We start from the raw sequence: 19,832 nt of genomic DNA, 5'->3' as shown, positions 1-19,832 counted from the left end.
GTATCCCTATGTGCACAAGCCATAGCTGTGGAATGTGGTGGGAATGGATCTGTAGGCTCTGCATCACATGTTATGCTCCAGGGTTTGGCCCACATTAATATAAAAGAAATAGCAATGGTTTGGGGCCCAGTCCTTACAGAAAAGCTGTATTTCGTTTTAGTCAGACATGGTCAATTAATATCCATCCTGTTAATGAAATGTTCAGTGAAGGTATGAGTTCAATATAGCTCCTAAAATAGGACATTAAGGCTAAAACACAGTATTTATACTTGATTTCCACAAATATCTTCAGCCCTCTATTCTTACATTTGCAATATATTATTATTATTATTAATTTATATAGCACCATCAATGTACATCGATGAATATATAATTCATAACACTAGTAAAGCAGGCACCCATTAATATGCTTGCATGCATCTAATCTCTCCATTGAACTAGGGAGATCGAGGAAGACAATCTATGCATCCTAAGGAAACTGTATATCTAATTGTTGGTAATAAAGTATAATCTTAATAGCACAATATATGCATGTCTGTTTGGATGTAGAGATGTATGGATTGTGAAAAATCTGTTCTGTCTGTGTTTTGTGGATTGTCAGGAGACTTTCATTCCATCTGAGAGAATCAGATTTTTTTTTCAGTTTCCAAATTTGTGTAAATGCAAATTAACACAAATTTGCACATGTGCAAATTCCTCCCAAATGTGCAAATTCCCTCCAAATGTGCAAATTCCCCCCAAATGTTTTCATGCCTTAGCCTATGGGAGAAATGTGCAGTTTGGACATTTTTTTAAAAAAAAAATTGCACATTTTTCTATGACAAAAGGGAAATGCTAATCTGTGGGGAATCCACACGTCGGATTCATAAAAATCCAAAATCGATTGGTTCCAATGCAGATTTCTCCTACTTGGAAGTAAGTAAAACATGATGGATCTTACTCCTCAGTAAGTATGCTTAGGACTTAAGCTTAAATTTCCTTGTAATGGAAGATTTCCACTGGCTTCAATGTGGGGTCAGTGATAATACATATTAAGTGCACCAGGGAATACAGCAAACTGTATCTCTTGCTGTCTTCATATAAATTCATTATGCATTAATGTTTAGAAGTCTCAACCACATGATGAATTATTAAATTCCAGCATTTCTGTGATGTTTTAATACTAAGTTATTAAAAATGAATCTTCTAAGTCTTATGTTATACTCGGCTCTGAAAAATAACAGGGCAATATAGAGTAGGAAACAATTCACACATGGTATAACACACCATCATTTTCAAGCACAATATTAAAATACCTTTATCATGTATTTGTTTGCTGAATTTCAGTTGTCAGATCTGAGATCTGGCATTGATAGTGACACTAGATGAGATGTTATTTAATTAGTTAGCCCCAAACTGAATGATGTATTATTAATGTTAGATATTTGCTTAGTTTCCCTCTAATAACTTTAGAAAATGCTTTCCAGTTGCTCTCATTACATGAAGTTTTCAAATTAAATTCTACAGTTCGAACATAACAACAACAACAACAACAACAAATCTACATGTTGCTCTAGAGCCTTAGAAGGCAACTTGACTGATAGGAAAAAGTTAAAAACTCTGTTAGATTTAGAGTTCTAGAACAACATGAATGATATTAAAGATTCCCTCAATTCCTGTAAGACATGTATATGTCCAGTTCAAAAATTACTCAGAATCTTGCTAAGGCATTAGGAATAAACAATAGTTGAATGCAAAAATAATAAACAATTGTGAAATGCTCAATCAAGGAGCTTCCAAGTTTACAATTGTGAGATCATGGGTTGGATTCAATCTTGTTCTTTCCATTCATGGAGGGGTCTGGAATCCATTAGATGGATCCTGCTGGAGGAAGGGGATGGGGCACCAATTTTCTCTGATTCCCACTTCCTCCTGCAGCCCACAGCACTACCTCTCTTCTGTTCTGGAGAGGTCTCCACACAACAGCATGGGTAGTGGTGCAGGGGGAAGGGGAATAATATAAAATCATCTCCCATTCCATTCGTCCAGCCAGAAGAATTCCATGGAGCCTAACTAAGTCTAGATTGATCCCTGCCTCTAACTAATTAATGGTGGTAATCTGCTACAAATGTAGACTTCCCTCGTGTCTTTGATCTACATAACTATATTGCAAAAATGCAATGTGTGCCACTATTAGCCATGATTTCTTCCAGACACATGCGTACCTCTGGTTAGCATCTGCTAGTCGCTGTTGTGTTAGTACTTTGCTTGAGATTGGGTCCAGCTGATGGTAGAGGTACAGAGAGGGTAGTCTGAGATGTATGGAAAGCACAGGAAGGATGGATGAATTCTTTTTTGTACTGTAGTAATTAGTTTAAGATCAAATAGTGAAGCTGATATGATGTAAGAGTTGAAAAACAAAGTGATGAATTACTTTTGCATCTTCATTGGAAGATTAGAATTGCAAATAGTGTTCATATATATAAATTATTATCGCTATCCTCTATAATGAGCTTGTCTCTTTCTTTTCTGAGAATTAGAAGAGTGAATAATGTTATATTATGTTTATATGTCCAATGTTTTTATCAAAATTATGTACAAAATGTGTAACAGAAGGGTGTTGAAAAAATGTAGAAAATCTACTAAAATGGTTAGAGACATAACTAATAATCCAGCACAGGAAGTATTGAAATTACAAGAGCAATTTGAATATTTTGATAATAAAATGTGTAACAAAAATATATAAGAGGTGTATCAGAAAAGAATGGGGGATGACAACATGGTAGAATTTCAAGAAAACTGAATGTGTAGCTTCTTGTTGTGAGATACTGGTGGAACAATCCATACTGATAATACCTATAGGATTAACTACAGCACATGACAGCATGGGATATTCTGGCAAAGTTTTAGGAGAGCCAGTTAAAGAAAATATGAAATCAATAGTTTAGGATGCAGAAGAAATTAATCAATGAGGTAAAAATCTAATATCAAGAAATTTGTCCTGTTATGGAAAAAAAGAGAGTTGTAAAACAATATTTGTAACAAAAATATATTGAAAAACATTATGTTGGTTAGAAACATTAATTTACAGCTTCTTGTTACAGCATAAGGCATGCTGGGAGTTGTGGGATGCCCCCATCTAAACATAAATAGGGTTGCACGCTAAATCATTAAAAAAAGAATATTTGTCATTAGGAGTAAGTCAGAAGCAGATTTTTTAAAGGCTGATAAAATGGGGAAATTCAGGCAAGGGCATAGAAGGATGAAATGCAGATATTCAGTGGATGGAGTCATTCACACCAACAAAATTGAAGTGATCAATGAAGACAATACTTACTAATGACAAAATAGATACCAGGTGAAAATCTTTTTCTTATTTTTAAACTGCCTTCTTGAACGTAAACATTTGTTACATGGAACATTAAACGTTTCATTATTCTAAATTGCTAAATGCATTTTAAAAAGAGAGAAAAGCAGAATATGCTCATATTTGTAAGGTTGATGGTTATAAATTGCAGAAAGATTTGGCTGGCAAGACATTTGCTAATGGGACCTCATCTTGAGCCAGAGTAGCATTTTAATCCATATGAAAATAATTTTAAAATGTTGAAAATAGCTGATGCAGACAGAGGTTTTCTGTTGTACCCTTCTGGGTGCTTCTGCTTCCAGATTCCTTGTGGGATTCAGATTGCCTCCTTTATATATGATTTTTCAGATTTTTCTTTCTTTCTGGATAAGTTGTATATGTTCAATTATACAGCCATTAAATGGTGCTGTAGTATAGCTACAAAATAGCAGGATTCTGGAAACTCACTGGAAATTTATCCCACTTCAAAGTGAGATAAAATCTCTTAGCGCATTTTCTCCATTGAGAATAATGCCATTATAATGACTAGAAAGCATGGGAGGAGCCATGAAGTTTGGTGTCATCATGTAAAGGACCACAAATTTTTTTATCTGTGAGTGACCAACCATGAGCATACAATTAATGCCTCATATAGAAATAATGTCAAGAGAGGTTTGGCTATTGAGTGGTATAGAAATGAAATGAAATGAAATGAATGAATGAATGAATGAATGAATAAATAAATAAATAATAGAAATGCACAGAAGTTCTAATTCAGTGAATTTGTTGATAGATCAGAGAATCTTAATTATTGCTGATATTTTTCCAACAAATAAGACCACTATCTTTTAGGACCCTCTCCCAATATCTATCTATCAAAATAGATTATGGTTCTTTAATTATTGGAGATGTTATAGCCTTGTATTATAACAGGAGTGGGCAAGATGCAACCTGCGGGACACGTATCCCATCTGGCCTTTTCAGCATGACTTCACTGCCCTCTGAGCTACCAAATTCAGCACTTTAAGTGTGTGGGTGTGGAAGGGGGAGCTGCTTTTTAAATGCAGAAATGTGTGGCTTGCCACCAACATTCAGCAGTGCACTAGCAGCAAAAAGATACTATTTTAAAACAGAATTGCTCTTTCTTTCTTTCTGTCTGTCTTTCTTTCTTTCTTTCTTTTTCTTTCTTTTGTGCTGCTGCCACAGCACTACCAAATTTTGGTGACAAACTATCAATTTCTGATTTTAAAGTAGGCTTCATGTCACCCCTCCTGCTGCTGATGCACTGTTGAATTTCGACAGCACATTTGGTGTCACAGTGGAAACAAGGGTTTGGAGTGGGGAGAAGCAATGAAGTCCTTTGATGCTGGAATTTGCCCATCTAGTGATATAAATGCTCCATGTAAGATGCATATTATGCCATTTTGTCTTAATAACTAAGCTTTGGAGTATTGACCCAAGCTCTTTTTGTAATTCAAATCCAAATGTCAGAAGAGTACGTATGACATAAACGTGTACCAGTCATAACCCCCCACCCCAAACTGCACAACCTTATTGGGGGTTTAGAGAGAAAGCTAACAAATTAGGGGGCTTCTATTCAAAGCAATGAAGAGACAGAAACTTTGTAGCCTGTACATTCTTCTAAAGGAAAAATCTATTGTAACGGAAATTTTATGTATGCAGGACAATTCACCCAATTCTAATAAATCCTAATAAATTCTTTCAGAATCTTAATCTACTAGCTGATTAAGGGGTTATTGTGCAATATAACACAATAATATGTTATGTGCCCATTCAATATACGCCAACTGGAAAAGCACCAAACCAGATGTTTTTCTGATAGAGTAGCACAGGACTTTTAAGAGCGAATTAGCACCGTTTTATATATTTATTTATTTTACATTCCACAGGGGGGGAAAAAACTTTTATGTCACATGAGTTACCTTTAACAATGTAAGAAGTTAGTATCTCTGTTTTATTGAATTTGGGGAGGAACTGAAAGAATGTAATTTTTCATCTGCACAAAACCACAGGGAAAAGCTGTAGTGAGATTTGAAGTGGTGTCACCACTATGTGTGGTTGATAGTACCCAGCTCTTTCTCTCCTGTGCATCAGATCTTAGGGAGGTGTGGAAGGACTGAACCATTGCCTGAAGACAATGATGTACTGAATGGGCTATAACAAAAGTTGAATTTCAAACCATACAATTGTTTGATAGCCACCTTGTGGGCCTCAAATTGTGGGAAAGCAGGGTAAAATATTTTAACTAATAAATAATGATAGACATATTTCTGTTATAAATATAGATTCAAATGTTGTGAACACATTTTTGACCACTATTTTAAGAAATGTAACTAGATGGATCTATCTAGACTGGACTCAATTTGTAAATAAGCAAAATGTTCTGATGAAATTAGACTTTAGGTTTATTATTCTCAACATCTCAGCAACCTAAAGACATAATATCAGTGGAGACAAAGTATTCAACAAAATTAATTGGGTGTGTGTGTGTGCGGTTTATTGTCCATAATACAGCAACAACACATTTCTGCTTTAAGCACCTATGTTCAAAAATGATCATTAATTGTAGGTTGTCTAAATGTTTTCATCTTAGAAAATACCAAGAATACCCATATCTTTTTATTGATTAATATAGTGCTAGAAACTACAGCTGGAAAAATAAAGACTGATTTAAGTATCACTGGAGTGAACATTACAGGAAAGAAATATAAAGTCCAATTATATGCTGATTATACTTGATTGATTTTTTTCCTAATCAATTTTCTTCAATTTCTAAACTGTTAAAACTAATAAAGGAATTCTTGCCTCTATTAAGATCGTTAATAAATTGGAACAAATCAGTAATCATGTCTATCAAGTGTAAGGAGACAGAACCTGTTCTAAAAGGCTGATTGTGCCAGGTGAATTTTAAATGTTATTAAATATTTAAGGTTAATTACAACAGTCAATTTGTCAAAAATAATCACTTCTAAATTGAATTCTTTGCTAGAGGAAATTAAACCAGATTTAAGCCAATGAAAAATAAAATGCAGTTTTCATTTTGGGGACAGATAAACATAATAGCAATTGTTACTATGTAGTAACAATGTATTTCCTGTAGTACAAAACTACAGGAACCATGTGGTTCACCTGTAATTCAGAGCTGCTTGGCGTGTGGGTGACAACTGTGTCAATTTGCTCTTGGCCCTCATGAAGGAACACCCCCCCACACCCATATGTCAGCTCCTATGAGTACCATTGGCCCATGTCCATGCCTTGCCACATCGCACAATAGAATTATTTGTATTTTGTTGAAAGTAAACTCTCTTTGTCTAGATGTCCTTGATTCAGGAATGAACAGAAAATGCTCGCTTGTTCCCAGGACAAAGAATCCACATTCTAGAATTCATGCATGTGCACCTCTAGCTCAAAGGGGCCTCCCAACATCACAGCTATCCCAGGCCCCATAAACCCACTGGGCTCTAATAATCTGAAACAGCAATTTTGAAATGCATCAGATATTTAGCAATTTATTTATTTTTTAAAAAATTGCAATTGTTTATAAGAAACTGCAGAGACCCATCCAACCTGGAAGGTTTGGTTCTCCAAGCCCTTAATTATACATGTGTAGGGTTAACCTTGAGTCAGAGGCAGCTCCTGAATGGGTCAAATATGAAACAGCACAATTCCATTACTGGCATGTCAACATCTTATGGAGAAAGTAATGTCTCCATTTATTCTTGCTGCTAAACATGGCTGGTGAATAACTGCACAAAGTTTTGCACATTCATCCACATTTTGGGACAATTCGTTCTTATGTACAGAAACAAACAAGTAATGTTGAAAGAATGAGGCGATCAGGGCATATGCATTTTGGATGCTTGATGAGAAAAATCTATGTACAGAAATATAACTTAAAACAAGTTGTCAATTGCAGCACATGTGTTTACAGCATTTGCTACATCCAGTCCTTAGGATACTACATTTTAGATTCTATTACAATGTTAAGCAAAAGGTATTGAGAACTATCTCTAGCTCACTGAAAGAAACCTAGGAAATAGATGCCAGTTCAGCAATTGAAATAAATCAATAGGGGGAAAAGTTTGAAGATTTGTTGCGAAGTCATCTCTAGAAATTAGAGTTAGACTTTTCCAGATGTAGACTGATCTACATGGGGTAAATTGGACCCCTAGAAAGCTCTCCTATGAGATAGTAAATGTGGGTTTTGCAAGTTTGCAATGCTTCACTAACTCATAGGCTATGGGACTGTTACATTTTAATATGATACTTTGGCTGCAATCCTAAACACACTTGCTAGGGTGTAAGCCACATTGAACACAGTGGGACATGCATAGAATTGTGTTGTTAGTCCATTTTAAGCAACACATCTTTGGAATATTTCCTGTAGTTTTGTGTCTAAAAATGCATAAAAGTGATGGCTAAATTGTGCCTTTCTGATGGCTAAAAAGACTACCATTAAAACATTGCAAATCTCGTGCCCCTTGAAGATATTAAAAAAAAAAAGTTTTAGGGTCAAATTACACATGATGTTTAATATGCAGCCTGAAGCTACAGCCCTCCATTTAAACAACAACAAAACTAACTAGAGGTACAGGGATAAAATTTCGATCAACTTTGCAGCAGGTAGGTTTATCCCTTCCTTTCCCAGCTGTGACATTTCCCAAAACTCCCCCTCCTCCCATGGCTAAGAATTTCAGGAAAAAATCCATTGATACGTTTACATTTTTTTATATCTGGAAAATAATGGTATTTTCAAAGATGTTTTGAAATATTCCCTTCAAAATGAACAATTAATAACACTATATGAAAAACACACTTTTTTGGAGTCACATACAGCACATTCATATTACATATTTTTGGTGCGAAAGCAGGATATAAATTAATGTATTAGCAATGAGGCATCGAGTTCAGTAGTAGAAGGAATGATGTTATGATCTCAGTTAGTGATTATGCAGCAGTTGCTGCTACAAATTCAATATTTATGTATAGCTAGTACACAGGGTAAGAAAATAACCACTGCAGATATTAAATAAATATGTTTGGAGGATGGGAGGAAATCCAGGTTGTAAGGTGAATTTGTTTAGATTTTTAGACTGCAGTTCCCAATAGTTCAGGTTGGAAATCCATCAAGTTAAAAAACACACCACAAATCCACATACACATTAGAGATAATAATAAATTTTAATTTCAGTTAACCCCCAATTGCAAAAAGGCAGCCCAAAAAGCAAAATCTTACAAAACGTTCCAAAGAGTCTCAGGACTGCATGGCTAGTTGGATTTACCACAAATGAGAGAGAGAGAGAGAGAGAGAGAGAGAGAGCACACGGATGATACGAGAATGCATTTAAGTCATCTTTTTGATGTACCAAATCTGATGATATACTGGCTGCACTGCTGTTCAGCAGTCTCCCTTAGTGTGTGGCAAGCTCTGCCAGGGCATTAGAGTCGAGGGAGAAAATATGTAATTTCCCTAGCCTTGGGGAAATTGTGTATATCCGCCCTCTGCTTTAAGGGTGGATGCCATTAATGCAGTGGGGGGAAAGGGACGAAGGGTGTGCCACAACCCAGAAGTCAGGGTGGACCCATGCCCGAGCACTCTTGAAGGCTCATGAGCACTTGGGGTGGGTCCCTCCTAGCACAGGGCAGGTCTGCCTGGGCCCATGAGGGCCAGATCCAGGGCATCCACTGCCTTCACAGACCCAGGCAGATATTCTAGGCTGCCCATACCCTCCGGAAAATTCTGGAAACTTCCTGGGAGAGCTGGGGGTCCGGAGGAACCGGACTTAGGGCCCAAAATACCAGGGTTGTAGTTACTGGTCCCGCAGCAACCACAACCCCAACTTACCGGGCCTAAATTTCCCCGGCGAGTGGTGGTGGCCATCTTGAATCTTGCCCGAAATCACGCGAGATCTCAGCAGCTGGCTGGGAACTCTGCAAGACCCAGCCAACAGCCAAGATCTCGCGTGAGTTCGGGTGAGATTCAAGATGGCTGCCGCGAGGAGTGGGCGGTGAGAGCGAGGTGAGTGGTTGGGGGCTGCATGCAGGAATTTCCAGCAATGCAGCTTCCAGCACCCCAGCGCAGATGAAGAAGCAGAAGCAGCAGCAACAGCAAGCAGCAGCAAGAAGAAGAAGAAGAAGAAGAAGAAGAGGAAGAAGCAGCAGCAGCAGCAGCAAGAAGAAGAAGCAAAAAGAAGCAAGCAGCAGGAGGAGAAGACAGAGTAGGAGGTAAGACTGAGGTTTGTGTGTGTGTTTGTGTGTAAGAGAGAATGTGTGGGTGCATGGGGTGCATGGGGTCTTTGAGTGAATGCATGTGTGCATGTGTGTTTTTGGAGTGAGTGATGCTGAGTGTGTGTGTGTGTGCGTGCGCGCGCGCGCACGCACGCACGCACACGTGTGCTGGCAATGTGAGTGTATTGATGTCTGAATGGGATGCCTGGTTGTTTGACTGAATGAATGTATGTGCATGTTTGTAGTGGGGGTGGCTGTAGTTTTCTGTGAGTTGGGGGGATGATTTGGAGGTGATGTTCCTATTAAATAATCCATTTTAGACCCATAGACTTTCCTTTCCAATTTGTTTACTATAATTGGCATGACGTATATTTTGTAACAGTGGCTGACAATTGTTCATCCTTCTTAAAGAAACTTTTAAAAAATTAACAGGGTTGCTATCATCATCATCATCATCATCATCATCATCATCATCTATCTCTCTTTTCTTGCTTGTGGTGGTTTTTCTAGATTAACATGATGGGATTTGTCAAGTCATGTTGTATTTTACTGATTCAGAAATGTCCTGACTATTGAACATGTTTTAAGTATGACTGCTTTCTGGATGTTGGCGTGCATGTATTTTGGTAGGCCTAATTTTTGAAGTTTTTCTGTAAAAACAGCCACGATGTCATGCTGGTGACTGATGTGACTAACAAATAATTGTAAGTTTTTCCTGTTGCCATAGTTCTTTAACTTCCATATCCTGTGGTGTATATTTTTCTTTTCTGCAACATTTTTGTCATTAGGTATTGCAATTTCAATGTAGGTGTTTTTTTCTCGGTTGTTTTTGACTGTTATGTCTGGTTGAAGTTGAAACAAGCTAAGACAAGCTTTAATCCATTTTGTTCCATGGCTGACGTTTGCAGGCTAATAGTAGTTTATACTCTTTCTGAATGCTTGGTTGTTTGGTTGTTGTATACTTGTCAACTGCTTCATTTGTTCAGTGGTAGCAGTATGCAGTAAGGTGATGGGGAAACAGTGGTAAATGTTAGGAAAGGTTAGACTATGGTCATCCAGTGAAGGATTTGCAGTCAGAAAAGATATTTGAGGGAAGGGAAGACTGTATCACACACAGGGCTCATCTACACCAAGCAGGATATTCCACTTTGAAAGCGGTAGAGAAAAGCCAGGAGCCACACTACTGCTTTATAGCAGTATTGAAGTGTACTGACAGCTGTTGGGGTCCATGACACATACCATATACCACTTTCATAACACTTTCATAGTGTTATATACTGCTTGTTGTAGATGTGTCATGGGCCCCAACAGTTGTCAGTGCATTTCAGTACCACTATAAAACAGTAGTGTAGCTCCTGCAGTGCAGTTGAATACCTCTATAAAGTAATAGTGTGGCTCCTGCCTTTTATATACCGCTTTCATAGTGGAATACCCTGCTTGGTGTAGCTGAGCACACAGTATAGCAAAAGCTTCAATGTACAGCAAAAGCTACAGAAGTAGGAATGAGTGAAGTTAATTTCAGATACATTGAATGTCTCACTTATACTTTATTCCAGTGATTTTAACATTAAGATATTATGTAGAACAGGTTTGTCTTAATTGTGTGCTGTGAAATCAAACCTGTGACCAAGGCCATGTTTGGGTGGGCATGCCCCTTTGGGGGCTGGACATGCTGGTGAGCACGCCCCCTTGGGGGCTGGACATGTTGGTGGCCACACCCCCATGGGGCAGCCATGTTGTCCTCCTTTTTGGTTTCCAAAATATGGTCACCCTAAGATATTCGCAATAATGCTAGTCTCCCTTCCTGAGTTAGATGGTGTCTAGGGTGGTGCTGGAGACTCACTGGCCCCATTCAGACAACATGCATTCCATTAACCATTTTGTGGTTAAGCAGCATGGTTTAGCATGTTGTCTGAACTGGAGACCCCCAACATACATATGGAGGCCACCTTGTTGGGAGAGGCTTAAGACTTCCAACCATGCATTTGCCCCAACTGATATCTGGCCCCATTCATTAAGAAAGATACACTTTGGATCTGGTTTTCTGTGCTGAATGGGATGATAATGATCTGATATTGGAGGAACTTTCTATTGTTCCATTGTCATGGACAGATCACTATCTGATGAGGTTTAGACTTACTGGGACTGTTAACCACTGCAGGGCTGAGGGACCTTTTAAGATGATCTGCTCCAGGAGGCTGATGGATTTGAATGTCTTTGTACAACCTAGAATATGGGCAGGATCCTTAGAGAGGAAGGCCTACCATGTGTGTGCTGCAACTTTGGCTTTCCTGGCTTGGAAGGGTGACCAGGGGGTGGGGACTGACTAAGTGGGTAAGAGTAGTGGTGGATACCTCTTTATGGCAAGGTGTGATTTCATCTTGCCTAAAAGAGATGGTGGTAACACACACACACACCACTCACAAAACCTTCCCTGAACTACATTGTATTGGATAATTTCCAGCTGATCTCCAATATTCCATTCTTGGGGAAGGTGCTGCATCATGTGGCAACTTCTCAGATCCAGGATTTCTGTATTAGGTTGATTATCTAGATTCATTTCAATGTGGTTCCAAGCCTGGCTATGGGATAGGGGCTGCTTTGGTCATCTTGGTGGACAATCTATGCTCGGAAAGGGCAAGGTAGTGTGTCCCAGATGGTGTCTGGAGACTGTCTTGAGATGGCTGAGGTTAAACAAGCTTAAACTTAATACAGACAGAGGTAATGTGGGTTGGGAAACCAACTACTTCAGATAGAGGTTTACAACAGGACTTAGCTGGGACAGTCTTCCTAAAAGATCAAGATAGGGCAGACTGGGAGTCCTCCTGGATGCTGAGCTGGGGAAGCCCCAGTGGCTGCAGAGTCCAGGAGTACATTCTAACAGCTTAGGCTGGGATGCAAGCTGCTGCCCTTATCTAGAGAGGATGGACCTTTCCTTCATTATTCAGGCACTAGTCACATCCAGTCTGGACTACTGTAATGTGTATGTGCGGCTGCCTTTGAAGATGGCTTGGGAACTTCAGCTGGTGCAGAATGCAGCCACCCCAGAAATGGCGGGGGGGGGGGGGGCAGGCAATTTCCTCACATAACACCTATACTGCGCCAGCTGCACAGTTTACCAGTGTTTTTCTGAACCCAATTCAAAGTGCTGCTTTTGAATTTTAAAGCTCTAAATGGTTTGGGACCAAGTTAACTGCAGGACCGCCTTCCTGTGCAGCATTCCTGCAGTTTGATCAGAAAGAGAGGCCCTTCTTACCCATCCACCCATGAGAGCAATTAGGTGGGTGATCACACAGGAGAGGGTCTTCTCTGTAGTGGCCCCACACCTTTGGAACAAACTACCATTGGAGGTCCACCATGCATCATCCTTGCAGGATTTTAAGAAGGCCTTGAAAACATTTAATTTTACCCTGGCTTTCCCATGATATGACTGCTGCTATTGCGGCTATTTCCATTGTTGTTCTTGCTGGTTTTATTGTTGGCTTTTATTGTTTTTAATTGCTATTCATTGTGCTTATGTTTTTACTGCTTTTAATATTTAAACTGTTTTTATATATTTTATTGTTGTAAGCTGCCTTACAAGGGCTTCTGCCATGAAAGGTGGCCAAGAAATGTTTTAAATAAATAAATAGTAAAAGGTATGGACTATCCTTGGACCCAGGCTCACAACTGAATAGACATGATTAAAAAAAAGGAACAGGGAGGGATGAGAAACGCAAATACATTCAGTCACTGACAGACAAGCCACTGCATGCTGTACCAGTTTTACTGGTGATGGAGAACCTCCAGCCCATGGCCTAAATTCATCCAGCCACGTCTCCTCTTTTGGACCCCAAAGGCCTCAGGCAAGAACCTTCTCTGAAGTTTTGCCACCTCAGGGAAGGGGGAGAGTCAGGGGGATCTAGAATGACTCCAATTGTTGCCATCTCATAAGCATCCTTCAAGGTTGCAGCTCAGAAGGCTTCACTCTCCCCACCCCATCTTTCCCCAATTGGAGAGGGTGAGGAAGAGTGAAGCCAGCTCTAGACGAAGCCTGCGCCTCAGAAAGCAAAGGAACAGGTGAAGCCAGTTCAGGACTTTGCTCTGAATTTGCTTTTCTTGTACCTATCCTGGGCAACTTTGCATAGAAGTTTCTAGTTTAATGGTGACCACTGAATTATCTCTATTTAATGAATGGAGATTTGTTAAAGGGTACTATTCTTTTAACTTCCAGTGCAGATTGCTGCTGCTGTTGCTGCTGCTTAATTATTTGCATTTTTTATTTTGAAGCAGTAGAAGTCTAAAAAAACTACAAGTTCAGTCAGCACATATTCCTTTTTAAACTGAGAAGTTCTTAACAAAGGGCAGTATATTAACACTAAGAGGAAACAGTTAAGTAAATACTCCCTTACCAACTTGCCCGGTTACTAAGGGCATTGGAGGGCATGTTCCTGGTGCTTCCACAGGGACCTATGGCCTGATTGGAGTCCACCCAGAGAAGAGCCTTTAATGTGGTGGCCTTTTCTCCCTGCCTGGTGGTCAGACAGGAGCCAACACTATGCTGCTTCCAGCGCTTCCTGAAAACAAGGAAGCATTCCTCAGCTGACCAGTTAGTGATTTTATTAGTACTTCCGTTTAAATTGATCCATTTTAATTTGCTGTTTTAATCCTTTTTTGCTGTTTAAACACCTTTTACTGTTTCATTCCTATGTTCACCACTCCATAATCTATTTTAGATATAGAACCATCTATAAATATTGTAAATAAATAAATAAAAATAATTCTCAAAATTTTGTAGACCTAAATATTTTCTATGGAAACTGATGACGTTAAACAAGGTACAAACTAAATTCATTTCAGCTTCTTTTCCATGTCAGCTGTCCCTTTAGAGAGGACACTCCCTTGCTTCTGAGGAAGTGTGGCTGGGGCTTCTGTATTAATAAGGAAGGAACACACTCTGGCTCTTCTGTGTGGTCATCTCTAATCTTAAAGACATGAAGATGCATTTCTTTATTTCATTTTTGGATGGAGAACATTTCCTCTGAATGCGCCCCCATGTGGTGAGACCCAAAATGTATCATGTTCTGAAGTTCCAACAAAAGATGAAGTTTTCAAGAACATGGTACAATTTAAATCTTATACATTTAAGGCTGGCTGTGGAACGCTGGGTGTTGTATGACTCTTTTCTGTCTAAACGTGCATAGGATTGTGGCCTAAATATTTTTCTAAGGTTTAATTCCCACCTAGCTGCCAAATGCAGACTGTTGTGGTGTACCACATATGCTCAGATGAAGCTTTGCTTGCCATTTCCTTCACAGGCCATTGCTCATTTTAATTGGCTTTTTCCCTTCAACAGTGGGAATACTGCAAAGAAAAGAGCATGTGCGTATGCTCACACACTTCTTTGTATCCCAGGTATAGATCTTTCAGTTTGGCAAATAGCAAATGTATCAGCCAAAGATGCACAGGCTGCCCAGAACGACAGTTTTGATGCATTACCTAAAGTAAATCAAAAGAAGCAACAGAGGGATTTAAAAATCAGAATAAAAATTAGAATGTTACGAAACAAACAAAAAAACAAAAAGATGTACAGCCCTTAGAAAAGCAGAAAGTATATGGAGAAGCAGCCAAGTCATACATAGCACTTAATTGGAAGTCTCCCAAGCAACCTTCTAAATGGCAGTTTATTATAGCAGAGATGCTGGAACTAAGTCAAAAGTGTTGAAACATCATATGTATCTATATATTTTTCTGGCTGTGATTTAGCTACATGATTTATACATCCAAACTCTCTCAATAGTTAGTGAGCTGCTCCTTAAGCTTACCTATGATATCCAGAAACTTTGATTTAGGCAAAGGTTGGGGTCCCTTCAATTAGAGCCCATGTACATAATGTTTTACCCATGCATTTGAGGAAACTGAAAGGCATCTCAGGCAGTTCGCTATCAGAACTATGTTATAATATGTTACAAAATGGTAATAATTGGGTTACCAGATGTCATAAGTTACCCTGGCTCTATTTTGTTCCTCCATACCTTTCAGGTCCTCCCCTGAAAGGTATTAAACTGGTAGTATTAAACTTCAAAGCTGGATTTTTGATTAAGGCATCCAATCTGATAGGCAAATAATTTAAAGTTCATTTCCCCCCCAGGAGGTACAGGAATTATAAAAATGATCAAAACAGAGCCTCTTGCCTGGCTACTATTACTTCCCCCAAGTTCAGACAGGCCCTCATGGCTATTCATTTCCAAACCAAGCCAACTGCCATGGTTGTTGTTATTATTATTATTATTATTATTATTATTATTATTATTATTATTATTATTTATATAGCACCATCAATGTACATGGTGCTGTACAGAGTAAAACAGTAAATAGCGAGACCCTGCCGCATAGGTTTACATTCTTAATGGCAGATAGTACCAGATCCTGTTGGCATTGCAAATTTGTATTTGTGGAGCTTCTGAGTTGGAAAACCTTCCACATACTTCTGTATATGCTGAAGTTGAATAGAATAGCTCACTATTATGCTGTTTATAATTCTTAATTTTTAGTTTTTGCCTGTTGAATTTTTAGGGATGTGAGTTTCTTTAAATGTATGCCCTATTCCTTGGATAGTTGCAATGGCCACAGGTTAAAAGCAATAAAAGTTTCCTTTTCCCCTTAGTTAATGAACTTGGTATGTGTGTTCTGCCTTTTGGCTGCTTGTATTTTTAAATTTCATTTCAAAATAAAATTCCATGTTAAAAAAATAGTATATGGAGATGCTTGCTTGCTTACCTCCGTCTAGTTCTTCAGCACCAAAATGATTCCTGTAGAATAGCATAATCTCAATCTTGTAGCACTTGTAGATAGTCACTAAACAAACAAGTAGCAGCAGAATAGCACCAAGCCCGCCAGCAAGCTCAACTGTATACATCAGCTCTGCAAAGAATTATAAAACTTAATAACCACCACATTCTGAACTAAAGGCAGCCGTTTCTTATCAAGCCTTGGAGGAAGAAAACCCTGTTAACAGTTCTCAAATGCATGATAGATTTTCTGTTTGTAGAATGAACATGTGCTTTACTAGTTTGTTGGCACAGATGTAACATCATTTTTCCTGGAAACAATAACTGCTGTTATCTTCTTGTTGAGCACAACAGGCATATGACACGCACTACAGTCTAGACAGGAGCCTTCATTCCCCTAGGAGTATTGTTTTATTTCTCTTTTGGTCAGACATGTAGATGAAGCTAAAACACATGCATTTTTCTTTTTCAGAATTTAAGTATGTGAAGACAAATTATTTCATCACTCCCAGTTTTTCATGGTTCAGTTGTGTTTTAACGTCTCACACCATTCCCTGTTGATACACAATTCATCTTTCCTCCTCAGCTCTTCATAAACAGGTTTGCATTCCCCCCTCCCCCGAGATGTTGCAAATCATCCCAATTTGTCATTTCTGACATTCTGACATTCAAAGTTGGAACATGACCACTTTCTTGCATCATGTTGTACCATGGGAGATTCCATGATGGATTGATATCACTGTCGTGTAGCATAGCTGCCAAGCATAAAAAGGCTTGAGCAAATGCAGTGGTATCTGTCTGCCTGTCAACAGTCATCTCCTGAGTAATATCACTTATCAGATAATAACTGTAAGTGTTAAAGTTGACCATTGCCCTCACAGTTGCGAAGCACCTGAACACGTAATGACAGAGGAGTGACCATTTTGAGTCAACTGTACTATTATTCTTGCTGTTGTTAAGACAGGAAATGAAAGATGGAAAAATGAAAAGATATACTACTCAATGTCACAAGGGTGTTGTATTGTTTCATAAAGTGCATTAAAATTAGAGATGAAGAATAATCTGTCATCCTGAAAAAACATACAAAACACATTATCAGCAGTAATATTTCTATCACCCAGCCTTTTAAAAATGGCTGTGGATGAAGTTAAAAACTAGTGAGTGAGTGAGTGTGTGTGTGTGTGTGTGTGTGTGAGGGAGAGAGAGAGAGAGATTTTGACAGATGGAAACAGAATGCAAAATAAAAGTACTGTGCTGTGCATTCCCTATTAACTGACAAGACAATTATTATTATTTTTGAAGACTGTCTTTATGATGCTGGATGGCAATTGTGAACCTATCTACTTGCATACAGTGTCACTGACTGCAAACTTCTGCTTTAGGTATGAAGATCTAAGGCAGGGATAGGCAATTTAGGGAGGTCCAGGGCCATTCTTTCACCCCTGGACACCTCCTCTCTGCAGTCCACACCTGCCCTATCCACAGAGCCAAAAAACCCAAACAATTAGAAATTGAATAAAATTAAAAATGGTGTACAGAATGGCTACAGAGTGCCCAAAGGGTCAAAATTAGCTTGTTTTGAAACTAAACATGTTGAACAGTTTTCAAAACAGCTTGTTTGTTTGTTTGTTTACAACAAGGGTGGGGTTGTAGAAGTGGGCAGTTGATTTCACATGTAGCCCACAGGTGGTAAGTTGCCCACCCTGATCTAAGTCCTGGAACACTGAAACTGGGACTTTTCATGCAACCACCTTGTGAATGGGGGTGCAACTAGGCTTGCTCTTTTGCATCACTCCTATGGAAGCACTTGGTGTTACCAATAAGAGTAAATTGGACATAAATCTCATTGATTTTGTTTGAGAATTATCAAAACTTATGTATATACAAGTATACATGATAGTAATAATTCTACTAAGAACTTATTAGTTTTTTGGGTTTTTTTTAAACTTTCTTGAGTAGGTTGCTTCAACAGTCTGGATAATCAAGAGGGCTCTAGTTCATGAAAGCATATGCCATCGTAATTTGTCAGTCTTTAAGGTCTCATAAGACTGAGGTTGGATCCAAATTTAGAGTAGATTCATTTAAATAAATGGAACTTAAGTTAGTTGTGACTAACTTGCATCCCACAGATTTCAATGGGTTTATCGAAGTTTGACTAGTCTGGAACCAACCCACTTTGGGGTTGCTATATTATTATTATTTTGTTGCAATTGTCTAGCATAGCTATGGCTTTGAAAGCTTTCTCCTTGTTGTGTTTTAGCTATTTTGTTTACACTGAGCTGCTATAACTATACAGTATCACATATTTCAATTAAAGAAATATGAACCTAGAGGGGGAAAAACACCTAAGCAATAACTGTTACTTTCACTACCTAGGTATGTTTATACTTTTATTATTGTGATGCATGCAACTGCTGTAAATGCTTCAGTATTTTCAAAAAGACAATAAAATGTAATTACATATTATTTTTGTTTTTAAAGGGATTTATTTTTTACACTGTTCTCTTCAAAACTGTAATGTAACCTTTAAATTTTTCAGTTTTAAGTTCAGGAGTGTTGGTTCCACATACTTGGTATATTTCTTATCTGTAGGGGAAATATGTTTGTTTCCATCAAATAAATAAACCCACAACAGTTTCATTAGAATAGTAATAAAACGGCTTAGGAAATAAATGGAAATGGAAATTATACAGCACTGGCTTACTGTAGTCCTGTTTATCATTTTCTGCCACATGTGATGCAGCTGTTCAGTGGTAACCAGAAGATGGGAATTTAATGTGCTAGGTTGCTAGGTGCAAAATACACCATTTATGTGCCTGCCGTAATGATGATACATTGAGCCAAGGGGTGGGGGGGGGGGGAGGAAGTAGCACAGAAAAACTAGCCAAGAATTATTATAAGATTAAACAGAAAAGATTTCATGGAGGTTTTCTTCAACAATTATTGTGCATGTTGCTGAGTAGATGTTCTACTAAAGACATTTCGCTTGGAACCATAGGATGTCTCATTTGAAGGATGTTTTTGTGCAATTTGCACTGTTAGAACTATAAAATCCCTGCAGCATATATACTTCCTTGCTTCAGTTCTGAAAAAAAGTACAGTTACGTCCCACTGAAATGAGTGGGATGTATACTTCCGTATTTTTCTCTAGAATGCACTTCCCCAACTCCATCTCATAGGTCAATTCTGACTTGGCCAGCGATCTGGAGAGACTGAGAGAGTGTCCCAGTATCGTCTGTGACTTTGCAGCCCTCTTCCTCAACCTGGTGCCCTCCAGATGTTTTGGACTACAAGTCCTATAATTCCTAACCATTAGCAATGCTAGCTAGGTCTGAAGTCTGAAATATCTGGAAGGCACAGGATTGGAGAAAGCTGCCTCATAAAGTGTAGTGGGGAACCTTTCTGTGACTATGCTGGAATGACAACCTTTCTAGAAGTCATATAAGATCCCATACTCCTTCACTATAGTAGTATGGTAAGTGCGAAGC

At 38.6% G+C, this 19,832-nt stretch overlaps 1 protein-coding gene across 1 annotated transcript in view; it reads right to left on the bottom strand.

The window, feature by feature from the left end:
• Window positions 1-19,832, bottom strand: part of IL1RAPL1 (interleukin 1 receptor accessory protein like 1) — a 455,397-nt gene that overhangs the window by 12,052 nt on the left and 423,513 nt on the right. Inside the window, exon 8 of the mRNA XM_063127687.1 lies at window positions 16,334-16,477. Within this exon, the coding sequence (XP_062983757.1) occupies window positions 16,334-16,477 (144 nt within the window). The remainder of the gene's footprint in view (window positions 1-16,333; window positions 16,478-19,832) is intronic.

The sequence above is a fragment of the Elgaria multicarinata genome, chromosome 5 (genome assembly GCF_023053635.1).
Source record: "Elgaria multicarinata webbii isolate HBS135686 ecotype San Diego chromosome 5, rElgMul1.1.pri, whole genome shotgun sequence".
Lineage (NCBI taxonomy): Eukaryota > Metazoa > Chordata > Lepidosauria > Squamata > Anguidae > Elgaria > Elgaria multicarinata.
Note: the sequence above shows the minus strand (reverse complement) of the source record. Positions and strands in the feature narration are given on the sequence as shown.